Source organism: Podarcis filfolensis, assembly GCF_964270895.1.
Source record: "Podarcis filfolensis genome assembly, chromosome: 8".
Lineage (NCBI taxonomy): Eukaryota > Metazoa > Chordata > Lepidosauria > Squamata > Lacertidae > Podarcis > Podarcis filfolensis.
In genome coordinates, this window is record NC_139611.1 from 30,510,014 (window position 1) to 30,529,598 (window position 19,585).

The 19,585-nt window shown below is 41.7% G+C and overlaps 1 protein-coding gene across 4 annotated transcripts in view; it reads right to left on the minus strand.

The window, feature by feature from the left end:
* The window catches only part of ZNF536 (zinc finger protein 536), a 446,360-nt gene that overhangs the window by 58,885 nt on the left and 367,890 nt on the right, over positions 1 to 19,585 (minus strand). Inside the window, exon 6 of one of the 4 annotated variants that reach the window (XM_083625985.1) lies at positions 18,800 to 18,840. The exons of the other annotated variants lie outside the window; for them this stretch is intronic. Within the exon in view, the coding sequence (XP_083482111.1) occupies positions 18,827 to 18,840 (14 nt within the window). The 3' untranslated portion in view covers positions 18,800 to 18,826. The remainder of the gene's footprint in view (positions 1 to 18,799; positions 18,841 to 19,585) is intronic. 4 annotated transcript variants of the gene reach the window in all.

Below are 19,585 nucleotides of genomic sequence, written 5' to 3' on the forward strand. Positions count from 1 at the left end.
GGAGTGGCAAGGCCTGAAATCCAGGATGCTCCTTTCTATATCAAAGACAATGGCAAGGGATAAAAGATGAGTTGAGTTCAAACAGCATTGTTTACCATCCACCAAACACTGCTCTCTGGGTTGAAAAGTGTAAGATTTTCATGCTGGAGTGAGGGAGGTCAACTTCTTCAAAAACAGCACTAATGTTAGGCTACCAGCATTTAAAACACAGAGCTAGAGATCTGTATTTTTCACCAAAATATTAGATTAACTTACTGAGAAATGTTGTGGTGTAGTGGTTAGAGCAAAGGTAGTCAACCTGGTCCCTACTGCCCACTAGTGGGCATTTCAGGATTCCAGGTGGGCGGTAGGGGGTTCTATGGCACAAGCTGAATTCTTCCAATGAACACTGGTGGGCGGTAAGGAAATTTTACCATCAAGAAAGATGCATTAGTGGGCGGTAGGTATAAAAAGGTTGACTACCCCTGGGTTAGCGTATCAGACTAGGATCTGGGAGACCAGGGTTCTAGTTCCCACGCAGCCATGAAGCTCACTGGGTAACCTAACCTACTTCACAGGGTTGTTGTGAGGATAAAATGGAAGGGGAGGAGAACGATGCATGCCGCCTTGAGCACCTTGTAAAAAAATGGCAGGATAAAAATGTAATAAATAAACAGAATAAATAAATAAATAAATAAATAAATAAATAAGATCATTATAGTTGCACATGTTTTAAGTAAAAAAATTACTTCTCTTTTAAAAATAAAAGGATATGATATGCAATTCAAATAAAATGTAACTTGATTATCTAGAGTGAACGCTGAAGCCTATGAATGTCCCTTAACCTGATTGAAAGGCTAGTGGGTGGTGCCCGTATTGAAAAGTGGATATATGATATCAGGATACAGCTGAGGGCAAAAAAGTAACCCTGACTACTTCATTACCTCTGCTCAATACCAGCTCCTCTTGGCCTGTCTGCTCCTTGAACCAGGTTGTTGGCACCTACTCAGAGTAAATCGATTGAAATTAATGCACCTTAGTTTGTTATGCCCATTAAGTTCAATAGGTTTATTCTGTCTAGCAATAGCACTGCATATAACCCATTGTTCCCATTACAGCTGGTCACTATAACAACTTTTTAACTAAGGCTGCATGGACACTTTATCTGTCCCAGCTCCTTCCAAAATAGCAGTTTGAAAGCATGCCAGTGCAAGGAGATAAACAGGTACCGCTGCGGCGGGAAGGTAAATGGTGTTTCCCTGCACTCTGTTTTCCATCACGGTGTCCCGTTGCTCCAGAAGCGGTTTGGTCATGCTGGTTACATGTCCCGGAAAGCTGTCTGTGGACCAGTGGTGTAGCGTGGGTTGTCAGCACCCGGGGCAAGGCAAGTAATTTGCGCCCCCTAACCCGTGGATTTGCGCCCCCTAACCCGTGGATTTGCGCCCCCTAACCCATGGATTTGCCCTAACCCCAGATGTTGCGCCCGGTGCGGCCCGCCCCCCCTGCACCCCCCACGCTACGCCACTGCTGTGGACAAAAGCTGGCTCCTTGAGCCTGAAAGCGAGATGAGAGCCGCAACCCCATCGCCGCTTTTGACTTGACTTAAATGTCCGGGGGTCATTTCCCTTTCCCTTTACCTATATCTTCAAAGGACACCTGAAGCAAATTTTTAATTTTATTGCATTTTTGTCCCACCTTTGCAGGTTAGGCTGAGAGGCAGTGACTGGCCCAAGGTCACCCAGGGAACTTCATGACCAAGTGAGGATTTGAACTCTGGTCTCCCAGGTCCTAGTCTAACATTCTAACCACTACACCACCCTGGCTCTGTAGTGGTTTTCAACGCTGGGGAGGGAAAGCAAATCCAAGCACTAGTTCTAAGGTTGTGTACATACTATACCTTTAAAGAACAGCCAGAGCACACACACCCCCAAAAGAATCCTGGGAACTGTACTTTTTTCCCTCACAGAGTTACAATGCCCAGCAACCCCTAACAAACTACTGTGCCCAGAATTCTTTGAGGATGGGGAGAAGAGCTTTGAATGTGCTTTGAAGGTACAGCATGTGAGCCTTACAATTAGTGACTGGGTTTGCTTCCCCCCCCATCACCCCTTTTCTTCACAGTCACATCTTTTAGATTGCAGGCTGTGGACAGGCACTGCTTTAGCAGCACTGATCTGCATTAAGTCTTTTTCAGCTGAAGAACAGGGTGAAAATGCTTCAAACAAATAAATTAAAGAGAATAAGAGCTTCCTTCTTCAACCACAAATTTGGGGGGTGACTTAGAACGAGCATTTCCACTGAAGTAAACAGAGAAGCTCCTGCTTGCATAGGTGATCCATACATCAGTGTTGGCCATCAACACAGAGAAAAGGGCTTGCACACTTCACCTTTGCCACAGGGGTACCAAACAATACTCTCTACTTCACCACATCCCCCAGGGAGAGATGGAGGTTGAACTGCAGTGCATGGTTGCCTCACCTTGACACACAGATGCACCTGAAAGCCACTTAGGGCTGTCGCCTCTGGCACTAGGGCACTTGCGCTAGCAAGATAACACAACTGAGGAATCCAGTGCAACAGCTGCCCCAGGAGAAACTCACCATGCAGCAGATTGCACCATCTATTGTGCAACCAAGTCACTAGCAACCTGCTTATGCATGTTCTGGTGCAATACATTTCACTGTTGCAACAAGTATACCACTAAGTGACTTTAACTTACTAGTGCTAGCGTTGGATACAACCTATAAAGTGGCAGTCATAACATGGCAGTCATAATATGGCAGCCTATGAAAAATCAAACAACTGATGGCTGTGATTCAAATTTCCAAGCTTGAAACATCTGCACACTCAGAGCAGAATAGAGTGGTGGCGCAGCACACATGGACATTTAGTTATTTACTGAAGCTCCTAGATTACGACATTCTAGAGAGTGATATCCAATATGAAAAGAGTATTGCTTCCTTACGCAAAATCTTACTTTTCTTGAGAGAAAAGAACATTTCACGTATGGGGGGGGGATAACTGCTTTGCATATAATGCTAAATAACCTAAATTAGCTACATTTAGTGAGAAGCATCCTTTGCACCTCGTGAATCTATTATCCCTCTCACTATGTCATTAGTCACACCATATTTTTCAACCAGGAAAACCACAACGAAGCAAAATCCTACTTCAATCCATTAGAACTGCATAACACAAAGTACAATAATTTTGACTTTCAACGTGGAGAATAGAGCCGTATTCCACAAGAAAGGGCTGGTGTGAAATAATTTAACAAATTTGTTTCCTCACATTAGAAAGGACTGTGCATAACGGATTCACGGTTCTCCTCCCTTGGCTTTGGTTACATAGAATTCTGTACAGTAGTTTGTTCCTGACTAGGGAAAATAATATTTCTGCGTTACCGTCCTTGTGATTCCTTAAACACATCCAGTGCTTGCTGGAGAAAGACTTCACTAAAAGGCCTTGTGGTCAAAGGTCAGGCTCGAGAAAGGCGGCTTTTGACTTATGGGAGAATGTGGTTCCTCCCCTTTCAGTGTTGCTGCTAAGTCGTTTCTTGTGTGTTTTAAACAAAGTGGCTTTGACTCTTGTGCTCCTTTCCAGATCTCATATCACATCGGATAATAGTCCTAATGGCAGACTTTTCCTCATCATTTCGAACATGACTCAGCTGCAGGCAAGAGAGTCACAATGTGGCAAGAGATGGGGACTCTACAATGTAGTATAGTAGTTTGAGTGTTAGACTTGGACCCGGGAAACCAGGGTTCGAATCCCCACTCAGCTATGAAGCTCACTGGGTGACCTTGGGCCAGTCACTGCCTACTCTCAGCCTAACCTACCTCACAGGGTTGTTGTGGGGATGAAATGAGGAGGGAGACAACTGTGTATGTCACTTTGAGCTTCTAGGAGGTAAAAGGTGGAATATAAATGCAATCTAAATAAATAAAGATATATAGATGGAAAGATTTGTCCATTTCAGTCCTTCTCATGTTCTCCAATCTTGAATTCAGTTCCCAACAATCCATCAGCAAGAAGAATCCTCATGCAAGTGCATCAACCTTTTGGTGTGAGTTTCTCCTAATAAACATATTTTTTGTATAGTGTTTTGACCATACATACAATTTCCCCAAATATAAAGCATTTTTGGTATGTTATTTTCACTAATATCTTCATCACTTCCCCCTGATACGTGCATTCTTGTAAATATTGTTTCTGTATACAAAACCGCACCGGAAATTTGGAGAAGTGAAAATTTCAAAAGCTGCATGTGTTTCAGTTACATATATTGTTTCTGAAAGTGCAGATCTGATCAATTTGGCTTTAAATGTGACCTGAGTTGAATCCCCCAGCAATCCCTGTTTACAAATGCCCCTCTCCTCAATTTACTCCTCACCTGTTGCAGCCTCCCCCCCCCCCTTCTCCAGCCAGTTTTCGACAAATAGACCCTCCTGTAAATTATGGGGCCACCTAGGTGCAATATAAATTGCATATGAAGGGCAGATGAGAAACACCTAGAGGAATAGGCTGATTATGAATATTTCATTTCTTCTGTCTCCTTGAGTTTTGTGCAAGATATAGTGGTATATACATACACAATTATATAAAAATCTGTTGGGGTATTTGCTTCTCTATGCATATACCGTTTATTAGTGTCATTCTAATCATAAATACAATTATTCTTGAGTACTCTATTGCAAAAACCAATAAAGTAGGCCTCAGCAGAGATTCCGAAATTGTTTAACTTTTCTCTAGCAAAAAAAAAAAAAATATTAAAACACTATTATCACATCAATGAGAGGAAAAGACAGGAAGATAATAAAGTTATGTTAAACCTCCCTGTATGTACTCATGTGTGAAACAGTTATGTCTGGTCACATAATTGCAATGGTTCTGAGAAATATTTCATATTTTATAATGAACATTAAAAGAGTTTGTGGATCATTACTTTATATGAGTTCCAAAGTTATTACATAAAACCCAACAGGAATGGTTATAAATTATTTGATCCTCCAGTCTAGCCTTGGTAAACATAACATGAAAGCTCAACCATTGCAGAGTCGGCAGACAAGTTGCATGTCAGGAGGTGAGCTATATTTCTACAGACAGAGAAGAACAAAAGGGAAGTTGGGAGGGGGGCGCCAAGAGACCATTAGAGAGCCCCGTTTTGCTTGCTGTTTGCATGAAATTTGATTCTGAAATTAACTTGGTGCCGTGACCCTAACACTTTGCATAAAAGAAAGTCCTTTCATTTTAGTGACACTCACCCTTCCAGATAGCAGTAATTGCCGTCAAGTTTGCAATCTTACAACTGCACTTCAGGAGTTATGCACAGGGCACAGAACAACATGGAGCAACATGGATAAATTATATGTGTTGCAGAGCAGCCCAATTCTCTTGCATGAAACATCACGGTACCATAAATTAAGAGAGTGCAAATATTCCCTGGCACAGTTTACCACCATGGTGTCTATGGGACATTAAACAGAGAAGATATACCTATTGCCTTTGCTCAAATACGTTCCATTCCTTCCACTGGGAATGGAGGAGAAATTCAAGCCAGTATACATCTGCAGCGAAATCTATCAAATTTGCACTTTCCCAAACAATATGATAACCACTATCCTTCAAAAGCCACACTAATCCCAAGGGTCATCTAGTGATTCCTGCAATGCAGGAATCACAACTAAAGCATCACTGACAGATGGCCATCCAAACTCTGATTAAAAACCTTTGATGAAGGAAAGGCCACCTTCTAAGGGAGCTCGTTCCACTGACAGACAGCTCTTACTGTCAGAAAGTTCTTCCTAATGTTTAGTCAGAATCTTCTTTCTTGTCATTTGAATACACTGGTTTGTGTACTACCCTCTGGAGCAGGAGAAAACAAGTTTTCTCCACCTTTCCAAAAAGAAGAGCCCACCGGATCAGGCCAAGGATCCATCCTGTTTGTGTTGGTTCAATCGCTCATACCATGCAGCACAAATTATATCTTAAGGCTGCAAATCTATGCATATTTGCTTACATGCAAGTCCCAGTGAAGCTGGTGGGACTTACTTCCAAGTAAGTAATGTTTGGATGAGGCCATTGCTGCTCATTCTCAAAGCTGCATCTGGAATAAATGGAAGCTCATTCTCCTGCATATTGTTTTGTCTACAGCTTTGATATTATTATAACCATAGCCTGAAAGTCATTGTCATCATCCTTGAACTTAACACCACAGTTCATGCCTAAGATATCGTACTTAGTGAGAAAATAATACTGCAAGCAATTTATCTGATCTTTTTTTTCAAAAGGTTCCTGAAGAGCACCTCATTGAAATATGAAAAATACAGTGTACTAACAAAAATTACATACTTGACACAATTAACATGGATTTTTTTTCTGTCTCCTAACAATAGTTAGCAGGCAGCATTTTAATGAATAAATGATCATTTGTGTCAGAGATAAGTGTAATTCTAGATGGGTTCCATGTGACATATACAGTAGCTTGTTCATCTAGTGCTATTAGTCTATTGCCTTTTGTGTTCAAATACTTCAGGGATGGGTTCAAAAAACTTGCTTCCTTATAAAGGGAACAAAAAGAAGTGACGTAACAAAATCTCTGAATACGTGAATATAGACAATTGCTATGGCCCATGATATACCCTGGAGAACACCAAAAGGAATAATAATGTGTGCTCTGAGGTTCTGTGGGATATATCGTAACAGAAGTCGCTTTAGGAGTGCATCTATTTTTAGCGTATCGGTCTACTTATACCCCATGTTTCCCTTAATAGGAAAATACCCAAGGTGATTTACAACAATCAAAATAATTGCAAGATTACAGTCATAAAAATCAACAGCGACAACAGCAACTTCCTTCTGAATAAGCCATCAAAAGGCTGCTTTAAAAGGATTTTGAAAGTCTCTAAAACAAGGCTTGGTCTGGCAGACTAATGCTCTCCTACTTCTCTGCCATCCCAGTCAGGAAGACGCAGAAGAGCTCTCCACCAACACCAGAAGCCTGACTTATGGAAACTCACTGTGGTAACTTCTGAGAACCTGATCGGCACAGCCTACGTCAAGCTGGTGCCCTGCAGATGTTTGGGACTACAGCTCCCATCCGCCACAGTGAGCACAACCATGCATACTGGGCCATGCTTCTCCTGGCTAATGGAAAGAAAATGACCACTGCATAATGGAGAGGGGGATATTAAAGGGACCCAGTGCGGGAAGGGGAGCAAAAGAAGGCAAAGCCTTCATTCATCCTTCCCCTTCCTTCCTTTGCTGGAACTTGATACCCAGAATGCATTCCTCACCTGGCACTCTATGCAAACCCGTGGCCAGCCTGATCGCTGTAAACATATGGGCAGATGTGCAACACACCTGCCACTAGGAAGCTTGATAAACCTTCCTTGTTTTGCTTCCTGCCTGGCACAGATGGAAGGATCTGTCCATTTTGGCGCCCTCCATTCCTCCGTTTTTTCCTATCTTAAATCTAGTTTTTTCACATTCCTGCAGCGATTTGTGTGTGTTTGTGTGTTTTAAAATCCTCATGAATCACCTGGACAGCTGTAATGCACGTCATGGCCGGTGAGCTGCATCTGGCTTTGTGGTCATACATTTGGCAAGCCTGGCCTCCTCATTGATAACTGCCATATACACTTGGCAAGGGACAACAGAGAAGCTCGGTGGTAGAGCACATGCTTTGCATGCAGACGGTCCCAAGTTCAATTCCTGGTTTCTAGATGAAAAGGGGGGGGGGGATCTCAGTCTGAGACCCTGGAGAGCTGCTGCCAGCCAGAGTAGACAATACTGAACTAGATGGACAAACTGTTCAGTATCAGGCAAACCTCCTATTAATTTTATCCAAGACATTTCCATCCTGCTCTTCTTAGAGTAGTTAACATAACCATGCATGACACAGAAGCAGCAACAGCTGCAAATAATTCCTGGCGCATCCTCACAGCTGCATTTTTTGAAAACTTACTTATCTTTGTTCCGTCTTTCCAGGATGTCATTTGAAAGGGGAATTCACACCTCTCCCTCCAGGGTGACACAGATGTGTGCACACATCCACCACAGATCTGTTCAGTTCGTGCAACATCCCACTGCAAATTCTGCATCATCACACGGAAAACCACCCTTTGACTATGGACCGATTTCTCCTTTCATCTTTCCCATGGTGAAGTCATCATGAGATTATTTTACCTCATCAATTTCACATAGAGAGTTTGTCTTATGAATCCACCCCTCCCCAACATGATGACAACTGGTATTTACCACATCAGGGAGCCTGTTAGCTCCCAAGCTTTTCACCTGATGTGGTAAATACCAGCTGTCACTAAGTAGGGGTGCACTCACAGGAAATAGTTCTTCAAGTGAACATGCTGATGTACAAGAATATCAGGGTGACTTTAACATGTCAAATATGGACATTGAAAGCAGGCATATAGGGGGCTGCTAGGAATTCATGGAAACAATTCCTTCCTTGTTTTGTTTATTGTGCTTTCAATTTCCTTTTTTCTTCTTCACCAGAAACTTAAATATATGACATTCTCCCCCATTTAAACATGCACCCAGTTCTGTTCCCAACTCAAGATATGACATAAACAACAGTTTAGTACTTTTTTGTTGTCTTAAGCAACTGTTCCTTAACCAGGGGAAGCATGCTATGGCAAAATTTGAGTACTTCCGTTGTGTATATAGCTTATGTTCAGGTAAGATCCAATGTCAATATTCAAGACCTTTGCTTTTTATACAGGAAACCCTCAAATCTGTAATTTCGAGAAGTGCCATCTTGTTCGTGGTGTTCACTAACCTCAGAACTTTGCAATTTTTAACAAATCTCAAAGCTTCTTGTAGAAGAACTGAGCAGGCCTTGGAATATATATATATATATATATATATATATATATATATATATATATGGCAGCAATCCTTTTATACCACAGCCATAATTTTGAAGTATGAAGATTGCAACTATTGATAGTGCAGTTCCACCTTTATCTACCTTGATATGATACTTCACTAAATTGTAGGGATACAAAATAACTTCTTTTTTTGTTGTTGAGAGGTGCAGGTTGATCAAGCTTTGGCATTTTAAAGCTAATCTATTTATCATTGTTTTCTTCACTTCTACAAGGGATAAAAATGCATTTGGAAATATTTTCAAAACGGCCTCTAGGTGGTGCTACTACTGCATTGCTTTGGTGTTTCGGCACAATGAAAACATTAATTTGCTATGAGATAATTTTTGACGTAAATGTAAAATGGTGCCCATTCGAACTCAGTAATGAAGCATAGTGCATTTCTACAGCTCCTAATTTGACTAGTTAAATGACTCCATTACGTGTCTAACAGACAGAAGCAAATAATTTCTGGTCAGTTGACGCTCACTTATCCGTATCATTTTACCCTGAAAATAAAGTCTCTAATCTACAGTTTCTTTGTCTTAGTTTTTAATATTATTAAAGCACACATACTTAAGTAATAAGAAATGCAAAGGGCACAGACTATCAATTAAGGTGGAGGGGAAAACAGATTTCAAATGCATATATGCTAGTAGCATTTGAAAAGCACAAAACACCGCAGGCAATAAATTAAAGAAAAAGACAACAGTGTTGTTTTGCCTATATTGTTGGAGATAAAGCTTTTTTTATTTTTTTAAAAAACTATTATAAATATATTTATTTATTTGTGGCTTCTGAAAGCGTGAGTGAAGCCATTCCTGGAGCTATATTTGATAAAGTTTGCGATCCAAGTTTGAAAACATTTTGACAGCTCCTTTGTGGTACATATTGTTAGAGCAAATAGGGCCGGCCATCTTAATAAATATCAGGTGATGAATTTTTTTTGCCTCCAGGAACAAAAATGGTTAAATGCTAAATCTTTATGTTCCTTGTCTAAATGCTCCCCCCCCCCAACTCCTTCTTCCTGCTGAAAACAAGTTTAGAACTAAAGCATATCACTTTACACATATTGCATGCATATTAGTGAGACACAGCTGTTTATGCCTCACTCTTAAGAGCCATATGATTAAGTTATGGGATATCAGATAATCCAAAGTCTCTCTCTATTGGTCACCGTCCGCAGACAAAGGCTTTTTAGTTTTAAGTCCATTTAATGACAGAATGTCCAATTCGACAAATGTGTGAGTAATTCCAATGGAACACCTGTGGCTCCCTCTGCTAGACTATGGAAGAGAAGATATAAAATGTCATTACAGTAGCATGCAGTGTCTGACTTTTATCTTTAAAATGGGGGGGGGGAGGAAGGGGGGTATTCAGTCTGTTACTCCAGCTCAAACTCACACCATCATACTCAGGTTGCCAGGATTTCCAGAAAGATGAATGGCATCCTGTTGTCCAAAGTGTAGTCGACTTTTCTCTTTTTTTATGTTTGTGCAATATGGGTGAGTTAAGGACAGAGCAGGGTGGATAGATTAGATAGACAGATAGATGACAAATAGGGGTGTGTGGGTGTGGGTGTGTAGACACACACACTTACATATAAATATATTAACAGGTTGATATCATGGAAACACATGAGTTCCAATGGCAGGTACGTAATTCATAGGTGACTTGAGGAAGGTCCCCAGTAGGGCTTAGGTAGTCACTGTCAGTCAGAGTAGATAATAGTGACCTAGATAGAACAGTGGTCTGACTCAAATGAGTGTTGACTTTTTCAATTTTCAAATTCCAAAATAATAATAAAGAGGGGTGCTACAAAGCTGTAACATGACTTGGGGATTCAAAATATATTTTAGTTAAATTAATATAATTTAGGGGTTTTTTGTAAGTAAAATGTGCATAAAATTGCATAGAAATAATTAAATATGATTGCCAAGAACCTGGCGTTTGTTTGCTTGCATGTTTGTTTGTTTCTTGTTAAGAATTACCCGACATTTTCGGAAGGTAAAATGTAAACTCTTTGGTTTTCCAAAAGCAGTTTATGTACTTCATCAAACGTAAACTTACCAAGGTAAACGCTCAATCACAAAAAGAATAGCAGATTTGAATTCCTCACACCCTAAACCATACTTTAAAGACCCCCCTCACTGAAGAAATTTGCAAAAATTGTTTCATCCCCTAAAATGACACACCCCAAGGGTGGCTTCCTGTGTGCCTTGGTTGATCCTTTTTATTAAACTTATTTCATCCCTCTGAAGTCAGTAAGACTCTCAAACACCTGAAATCCACATTATTCACCTTAACTGGGCTATGAACTAGGCAGTAAGTTCATATTCGAAATGCATTGCCAACTTCCTTATAGTCCTAGCATTCACCCATTTGGGTACGTAGCCAGCAGCATCACCTCAAGGCCTTATTTTTACGCTTTGATTAATTCAGGGCAGGACTTTTGCAGCCATCAGGGCAAATCTCAAAATGACACCAGGTGGCAGGTGGACCAGAATTGGGAATCGCTCCAAATTTATCCAAACCAACCCACCATCTGGTCCCTCTTCTTTGAGTTTTGCAACATCCAGGGTTAAGTGAACAGGCATCCTGGCATTTGAGGTGATGTCAAGAGGTAGCAAAGTTCTGTCTGTCAAAGTAATGCCCATAGCTGTAATGACTTGCTTGTCACACACAAGTTCATTGTTAAATGATGGAAATGCCTATGCAAATCAGGTGACAAGAGGAAAATTTACCTGAAACATCATCTTATAGCCCACTCGATCACTTTGATCTGCAGAACTGGCACTGTTACAGGTGCCGCATAATTCTTGTTCTGCCTTTGTAAAAAAAACAATATTTTAGCGTGGCATTACCCACACTTTGGAACTCCTTGCCTATTGACATCAGCCGGGCGCCTTCACTGTGCTCTTTTCAACACCTGCTAAAAAACAGTGTTGTTTAGGCAAGACTACCCAGACATGTGAGGGACGTGGGTGGTGCTGTAGGTTAAACCACAGAGCCTAGGACTTGCCGATCAGAAGGTCGGCGGTTCAAATCCCCACGACTAGGTGAGCTCCTGTTGCTTGGTCCCTGCTCCTGCCAACCTAGCAGTTCAAAAGCACGTCAAAGCGCAAGTAGATAAATAGGTACCGCTCCGGTGGGAAGGTAAACGGCATTTCTGTGCGCTGCTATGGTTCGCCAGAAGCGGCTTAGTCATGCTGGCCACATGACCCGGAAGCTGTACGCCGGCTCCCTCGGCCAATAAAGCAAGATGAGCGCCGCAACCCCAGAGTCAGTCACAACTGGACCTAATGGTCAGGGGTCCCTTTACCTTTACCTTTACCCAGACATGTAGAATGTTGACATTTATTTTAATCTGTTTCCAGTTTATTGCTGATTTTATTTTTGAACGTTTTAAAGAGCTGTTTTGACTGGCAATCTTATTGTTTTATTCTCTATTAAGCCACTTTGAGGGATTTTCTTTGCAGTCAAGCGGTGTATAAATTTTATGAAATAAACAACAAATGAGCAGATATTACCAAACCACCCAATTCATTTCAATGCAATAGCATCCATTTTCCCCCAAAAAAGGTTCTTTAAGAAAGGGCAACCTAAAGCATAGCTGCCGACAAGCACAGATCTGCCCTTAGGATGCATTTACTCAGTCCATGTAGCTCTTCTATATTTAAACAAGCTATCGTAGCTTTTCATATTGCAGACAGAACTTTTACCCCCCCTCAAACTTAGGGCTCCTTCACATTTTCATTTGCCCTGCCGTTTCCCCCCAGGAAAACCTGGGGTTTCAGAGATGCCAACTTGAATAGAATATTGAAAGGCAGGTAAGCCCCGTCCCACAAAGTATCTTAAGGGAGGGGACCGAAGGGACCTTAGCTCCTAGGAGTTGGCTCCTTAGTTCTGAATCAAAACAAGCAGCAATTGGGTTTTCTGATGCTTGCTGTTTGTTCTGATTGAGGACGAAAGAGCAGGTTTTCCAGGGAAAGCAGTAGAAGAAAGGCAAAACTGCTCTGACATATGTTTTCTAGGCACAGAACAGGCGGAAGTGTGGATGACCCCCATAATTCTTGTCAACGTCAAATCTGACATTCAATCGCCAGTCACCTGTCCATCCAACATATCTGTGAACTGAAATAACTTGGGACAGGAATTAAGCTCCCAACCTTCATAGATTCAGTTGATGATCTGAGCATTGCTTACCCAAGTAAGTGGGTAACTGTCTGAGCTCATGGTGTGTGGACTCAATTTCCTGGTCACACAGAGAGCTCTAATGAATGTGCAACTTAAATAAATTCAGGCTCTATTCAGACCTTTGGCTGACCATGCAGAAGTCAGAGTGGATCTAAGAGGTATGATTCTACTCCTTCCTGTCCATGCATTCATGACCATATATAGTATGGGAACAGGGTTGCATAGCAATAAATCAGATTATGCACATCCATAGGTGTACCAGGCTATATTTTTTTTGTTTCCTGCATTTGTATCCCACTTTTTTCTCTCCAAGCAGCTCAAGGTGGCATACAATGGTTTTTCCCTTCCTCATTTTATCCTCACAACAACCCTATGAGGTAGGCTAGGCCGAGAGGCAGTGACTGGCCCCTGAGTTCACCCAGCGAGCTTCATAGCTGAGTGGGACTTGAACCCTGCTCTAACCACTACACCACACTGACTCTCTTATCTTGTAGTTTGGGCATGATCAATGGACCCAGACATTAAACAAAAAATATTGACCAATGAACACTGATACAACTTTTTTAATGGAGGCACAGGCGTGGCAAAGTAATTTGGGGTTGCACTAACAAGATCTGAAATGATGGCCATTCCTCTGCTGGTTTCAACAGATCTAGAAAAAGCTAATGCTATAAAGATCATCAGCTCCAAAGGCTTGCAGAGAACAGAGAAGAAAATATGAATGCAAATAGGTAAAGAGAGAGAGAAACTCATTTGAAAAAACATTTGAGGGATAAAAACGAGAAGAGTTCCCACCAATGTTTTAAAAGAAGAAAGGTAGAAGTCAGCAAGCAACTTTAATACTAATGGATGGGGCAACCGATGTAACACTTATGCTTAATAACAGCTCTAGGGAAGATCAAGGAAATTAAACACCAGTAAGCTCAACTTCAGCAGTGGGGAAGATATTGGAAACACTAATCAGGGACAAAACAGGGAAAGTTATGATTTAATTAAAGATATTCAGCATGGATTCACAAAAGGGAGATCATACGTAACAAAAACTAATAGAATATTTTGGGGAGGGGGGAACCGCACTGGCAAAAAAAGAATTGAAGACGGATGCTGTGAGCATGATTAACAGCCCCCTGTGTTTCGTTACCACCTGAAACACTGAGCCACTATCCATATCCCATTGTTGTCAGCGAAAAAGCTTGCATGGATTCTTACAGGATTTGGTTTTGCTCCTGAACTTCAGATATTCCGTCAAAGTCGTGGCCTGCCAAAGATGGTACCAAGGAGTAAGACACTGACAGCAAACGTCTTTCTTATGCGGATAATAAAAGTAAGAAATCATGGGACCAAAACTTGATGCATCTTAGTCCTAAACCACCCAGACCTGGCAACCTCAGACATTCCTGGAGTGCAGATGTCACCGAGGCTGTAAGCTGTGCAAGACTGGCTGATACTGTAACTGCAGACTGGGTTGAGCAGTGCTAATGTTTCCCAGGCAGAGACGCAAGCCCAATTTTGGCCCAATCTCAGGCCAAAAATGTTTCCAATAATTTCTTCCAGCCCCAAGCAGCACTAGTAGCTGCTGCACTGTCAATGAACTGTATAGTATCCCAGATCCCTTTCAGTTAGCAGAACGGCCGATTATGCAAGGGATGCATCCATCTGGCTAATGGTAGGGCCGGACCTGCTCCTGGCATTACTTTCCATGCTGGTTCCCTTTTGCAATCTGATAAAGGGGGCTGTCCTTTTATGATCTGATTTCAAGGAGAGAGGCATTAAAAGATGGTCTGTCCGATTTCATAATGAAACCGCACTGGTTGCTACCAGTTCCGGAGAAGAAATCAAGCTGATGTTAAGAAGCAGCAATTCAGATGGAATTTCTTGATATGAGCATAAGATGAAAGGTGTGTGGATCTGCCAGCATCAGTAGGAATGACAAGACATTCAATGAGAAGAGAAGGATCTACTCAAAATAAAATACAGACTGCGCACCAAGACTGAAACAATTTCTTAATCAATTTGCATCTGTATCTATGTAGTTCTCCATTAAATACTACTACTACTACTACTACTACTACTTATAATAATAATAATTGTACCCCACCCATCTGACTGGGTTGCCCCAGCCATTCTTATGTCATTAAGAAATAAGAGCCACGGTCCCCTGAATTAACTGGACACATGTGGTATCTCCATCTTCCCACTAAACAAATGTTTGCTACAGCTCACAAGTTTCAGATAAGTATTAATCCTAAATCAGCAACAACAACACTCTTTCAGAAAATACTTTCAGATAGTGCTTAGGCCAACTCACTCCAAGAAGCCACCCAACTCATATTTCATTACTCAAATTGCATGGTCAAGGACCATCACAGTCTTCAACAGGGTAGACTGTGAGTTAAGACTAAATGATTCTTCATAATTATTAAGAAATCTAGGCTATACTCAAGTGCACTATCCATTTAGTCATCATAGGGGAAATGTGAAAGTGCTAAAAATGTTTGTCCATAAACCAATAGGTGGTATTTTCAGCCACAGTCTGTATGGAGCCTAGACACCTGCACTGGAGAATTAAGGTGTATTTGTATGTGTGATATACCATCATTTTCTAAATGGGAAAAAATGAAGATTGAACACCAATATTTTCATCAGGCCTGCTTCTTTCTTTCTTTCTTGTTGACATTTTTGTAGACTGTGACAAACATTCATTCTAACATAATTGCCTACATTTTCTTCTTCTTCTTGAATTCCCTATAGCTACAGAGAAATGCTGGAATCCATTATTGAGCTACCCTGATGGCAGGCACTTGATTGACATTTATCTATTTGAAACATTTCCATGCCTTCTTTCCAGGGCTCAAGGTGGCGTACAACAATTGTGATAGCACATTAGAATGCAAATAAACATCAAAGACAAAAGGCACAACAGCAATCTAGTAAAATAAAATAAAATAAAATAAAATAAAAAAGAGGGGAGGAAAAACCAAGGAGGTAGTCAGCAAGAATAAAGGCCAAATGTTTGTGATCCCTGCTAAAAGACAGCAAGAAGAGCAAAGACACCCTTTGAGGTGGCGGTTAAAGAGGAGGAGACTGCCCCACAGTCTTGGAGCAACTGGTTTAAAAGTCCTGCTTCTGGCCACAAACATTCCCACTTTATGCAGAAGACGAATTTGAGGCAGAGGGTAAGAAGCTGTTGACAGCAGACTCCAGTCCTCAACCCTCTAGGGCAGGCACGTCCAACTCCAAAGAGACTGTGATCTGCTCACATTATAAAAATACTGACTGTGATCTACCCATTGTTATTGACAGACAAATTTTTTTAAGGGAGGCAAAGTTGTTGAGCTTTTTTTTGGGGGGGGATCACTAAGCGTCTCATGATCAACCGTGTCCAGTGATCTACCAGTAGATCATGATCTACCTGTTGAATATCCCTGTTCTATGGCATCATCACAGCCAACTGTGTCTGCGTGTGTGTGTATATGTATATGTGTGTGTGTGTGTGTGTGTGTGTGTGTGTGTGTGTGTGTATAATTGTCTGGTGTGGTGATGGGGTGAGTAAGGCTGTGGTGGTCCTGCTTCTCAGCAGATAAGTCTTGGATAGGGTTGCCAGGGCCCAAACCTGAGACCTAGTGACAGCCACTGGTTATGTCATAAAGCATGAAACATTGAGCATTAACCAGAATCACTGAGAATATGTCATCAAACTCCTTCCCGCCACTGAGCCCCAGAGACGGAGGTTAATTGGGAGAAGAGAGACGGGAGCTGAGGAGCGTGGACACTCCAGAGAGTCTGTGCAATAATTTGCAGCCTGCTTCTACCAGGCTGAAACATGCAAGCTGAAAATACAATCTTCATAATAGTAGTAGTAATTTAAGGAACTCTCGCCATCCTGAAGTTTCAAGCCCTCCCTCTGCCACCTGGAAGTTGCCACCTGAAAACTTCAGGTCGGCCCTGGAGGTCTGGCAACCCTAAACCCAGAAAACAGCAACAGCAGGAGCAGCAGCCATACAACTGGGAAGCTCCGCAGCTGACAAAGGCTTGCACCTGGAAGCCTTTATTATCCCAGAGGAGGAAATTGAAAGGGAAGCGATAAGCATTCCAGACTCTGGGGTGGAGAGTGTGAGTGTCAGAACTCCAAATCTCAGGGAAGGGGGAAGGGATAACAGAGAAAGGCCACATTCACATCATACATTTGAAAAAAAGCTATGATACCATCGCAGTGATGCCACAGCATCCATAGCAGTGACCAGAGGAGGAATGACCGCTGGGAGGAGAACAGAGAGAAGAAATGCCATGGGGCATCTGTGGAAGCACAGCTGGACACCTTCAACTGCCCCATCTGCAACAAAGCATCTCTCTTATCTGCCTCTACAGCTGCAGCAGGTGCTGTAACCTTCCAAGAGTTTGACTTCATCCCCAAATGTGCACTCCTCCTTCATCTCCCAAGACAGGTGGATACCAACAAGAAGATACCACTTTAAACAGTCATGGAGTCCCACAAAGAATTCTGCGAGCTGTAGTTTGCTAAGGGTGCTGAGAGTTGTTAAGAGACCCCCATTACCCTCACAGAGCTGCATGTCACCCAGTAAGAGGGATTATTAAACCACTCTGAAAATTGTGGCTCTGAGAGGGGAAGTGGGGCCTTCTAACAATGCTCAACACCCATAACAAACTACAGCTCCCAGAATTCTTTGGGGGAAGTCATAGCTGTTCAAAGTGGTATCATAGCACTTTAAATGTATGGTAACTGTGACCAGAGTGTATGGTCACATTTACACCAAATATATGGTGTAAATGTGACCAGGGACTACTTCTTTTTTTTAAGAGATAGCCAAGCAATATTATTTGAATTTAGGTTCCTGGTGATGAGAAGAGGTTGGGACTTCCTGTAGGGGCAATAGCCCCACCAGGTCTTCTCTATAACCCTGACTCAGAAGGACCCCAGGCTGCTGGCCTCTCTTAAACAGAAAGTAAATTGTAGCACAGGGTCTGATTGGGGGACCACAGATGCAACAGACACCCCCCACCTCCACTGAAATCAATGTCAATACTACCAGTTTTGGATTGCACCCACAATTGTGAAGTCACAGTAAAGATGCAGAAACATATCTTCCAACTAAGAAGCATATTCTTTCAAGTAAGGGGGGGGAGGGAAGCCTAGAGGTTGGGGGGAGAGCCCTCCCTGCATATAGAAAGCTAGCACATCAGGATAAGCTTTTCATGTGGTAGAGCATACAAACATGCCAAATTCCTAAATGTGGTCCAGGAAGAGCTGTAACATGTGACATTTCTAACCGTGTACTTCAACTCTCAGAGAGGAAAGTGCAGGATTAATTGTTTCACCATATATTCAATAATGATGCCTAGCCCCGGGGTAACAGGTGCTTTTATGTTTGCTTGCACAAATAGAGCTTCTCTGCTCACAGAGGATCCCCATTCGTCCCAAAAGAGGAAATGAATTTATTTGCATGGTTTTTATCCATTGAATTTGGATTGGAACTCATGGCAAGAGAGCCATGTATGGGAGTCTAAGCACTGCATCCCCAGTTAAAGAGCAGGATGCATTTTTAACTGCTTCTTCTCCCCACCTGACCCTTGGCAATTTTTCATTAGGAAATGTGTAAGGGGGCTTACAGTTATCTAAATAATACTAAACTCACAATAAAGCCTGAATAATGTCCTCCCCTCATTGAAAACCAAAACCACAAATACAAGCTGAATGAAAACAAATTGTTAAAAAATACCTGTCTGGATTTTCTCTTGAAAATCAGTCATTGAGAATCATCTGTCAGTAAGACAAAATTAATTACTACATGTGAAATGGAGAAAATCAACATAAATTTAAATATTGCATAATATTACAAAAAAGAATAGGTAATCCTATTATCTATTAGTTATATATGTCTGCAATCTAAAATACCCTTGCCCCTACCCCCAAAAAACTGACATTACATCATTAGATTTAACAAATATTTTTTAAACAGATACTGTGTGGGGAAAACTGCCTCCAAAATATAGTAACTTGCAAAATTCAGACATCTTTTTTGTTATTCATTTGGTGGTAATGGAGAATCCAACTTGATTTGAGTGTACCTTTAAATCTATGCCAACCTGGGCCAGTTTTAATTCACACAGCCATTGTTGTGTGCATCCCCGATAGCTTCACATGCATGATGAACAGGTCACCCAAATCATTCACCTTGTGTGCTTGTCATTGGCATGCCATCCCTACTTAATCCACAATAAGGTTAGTGGTATGATTCAAAAGCAGGCGCAAAGTGAAGGATTCGGATAACCCACTTGAATAGACCACTCTGGGCAGGAAACTGTGGCCAGCTGCGTACAGAGCGATTGTATATATATATAACATGTATATATATATAACAATATAACATGGCACTCCCATCAGCCACATTATCCCAATCACCTGTCAGGACAGGCCCAAGGCATTTTGTCATGCAGACATGACACAGAGGTGTGTCCCAGGCTCCCTTGATCGTGCCACACAAAGGATGCTGGGACTCTGAACC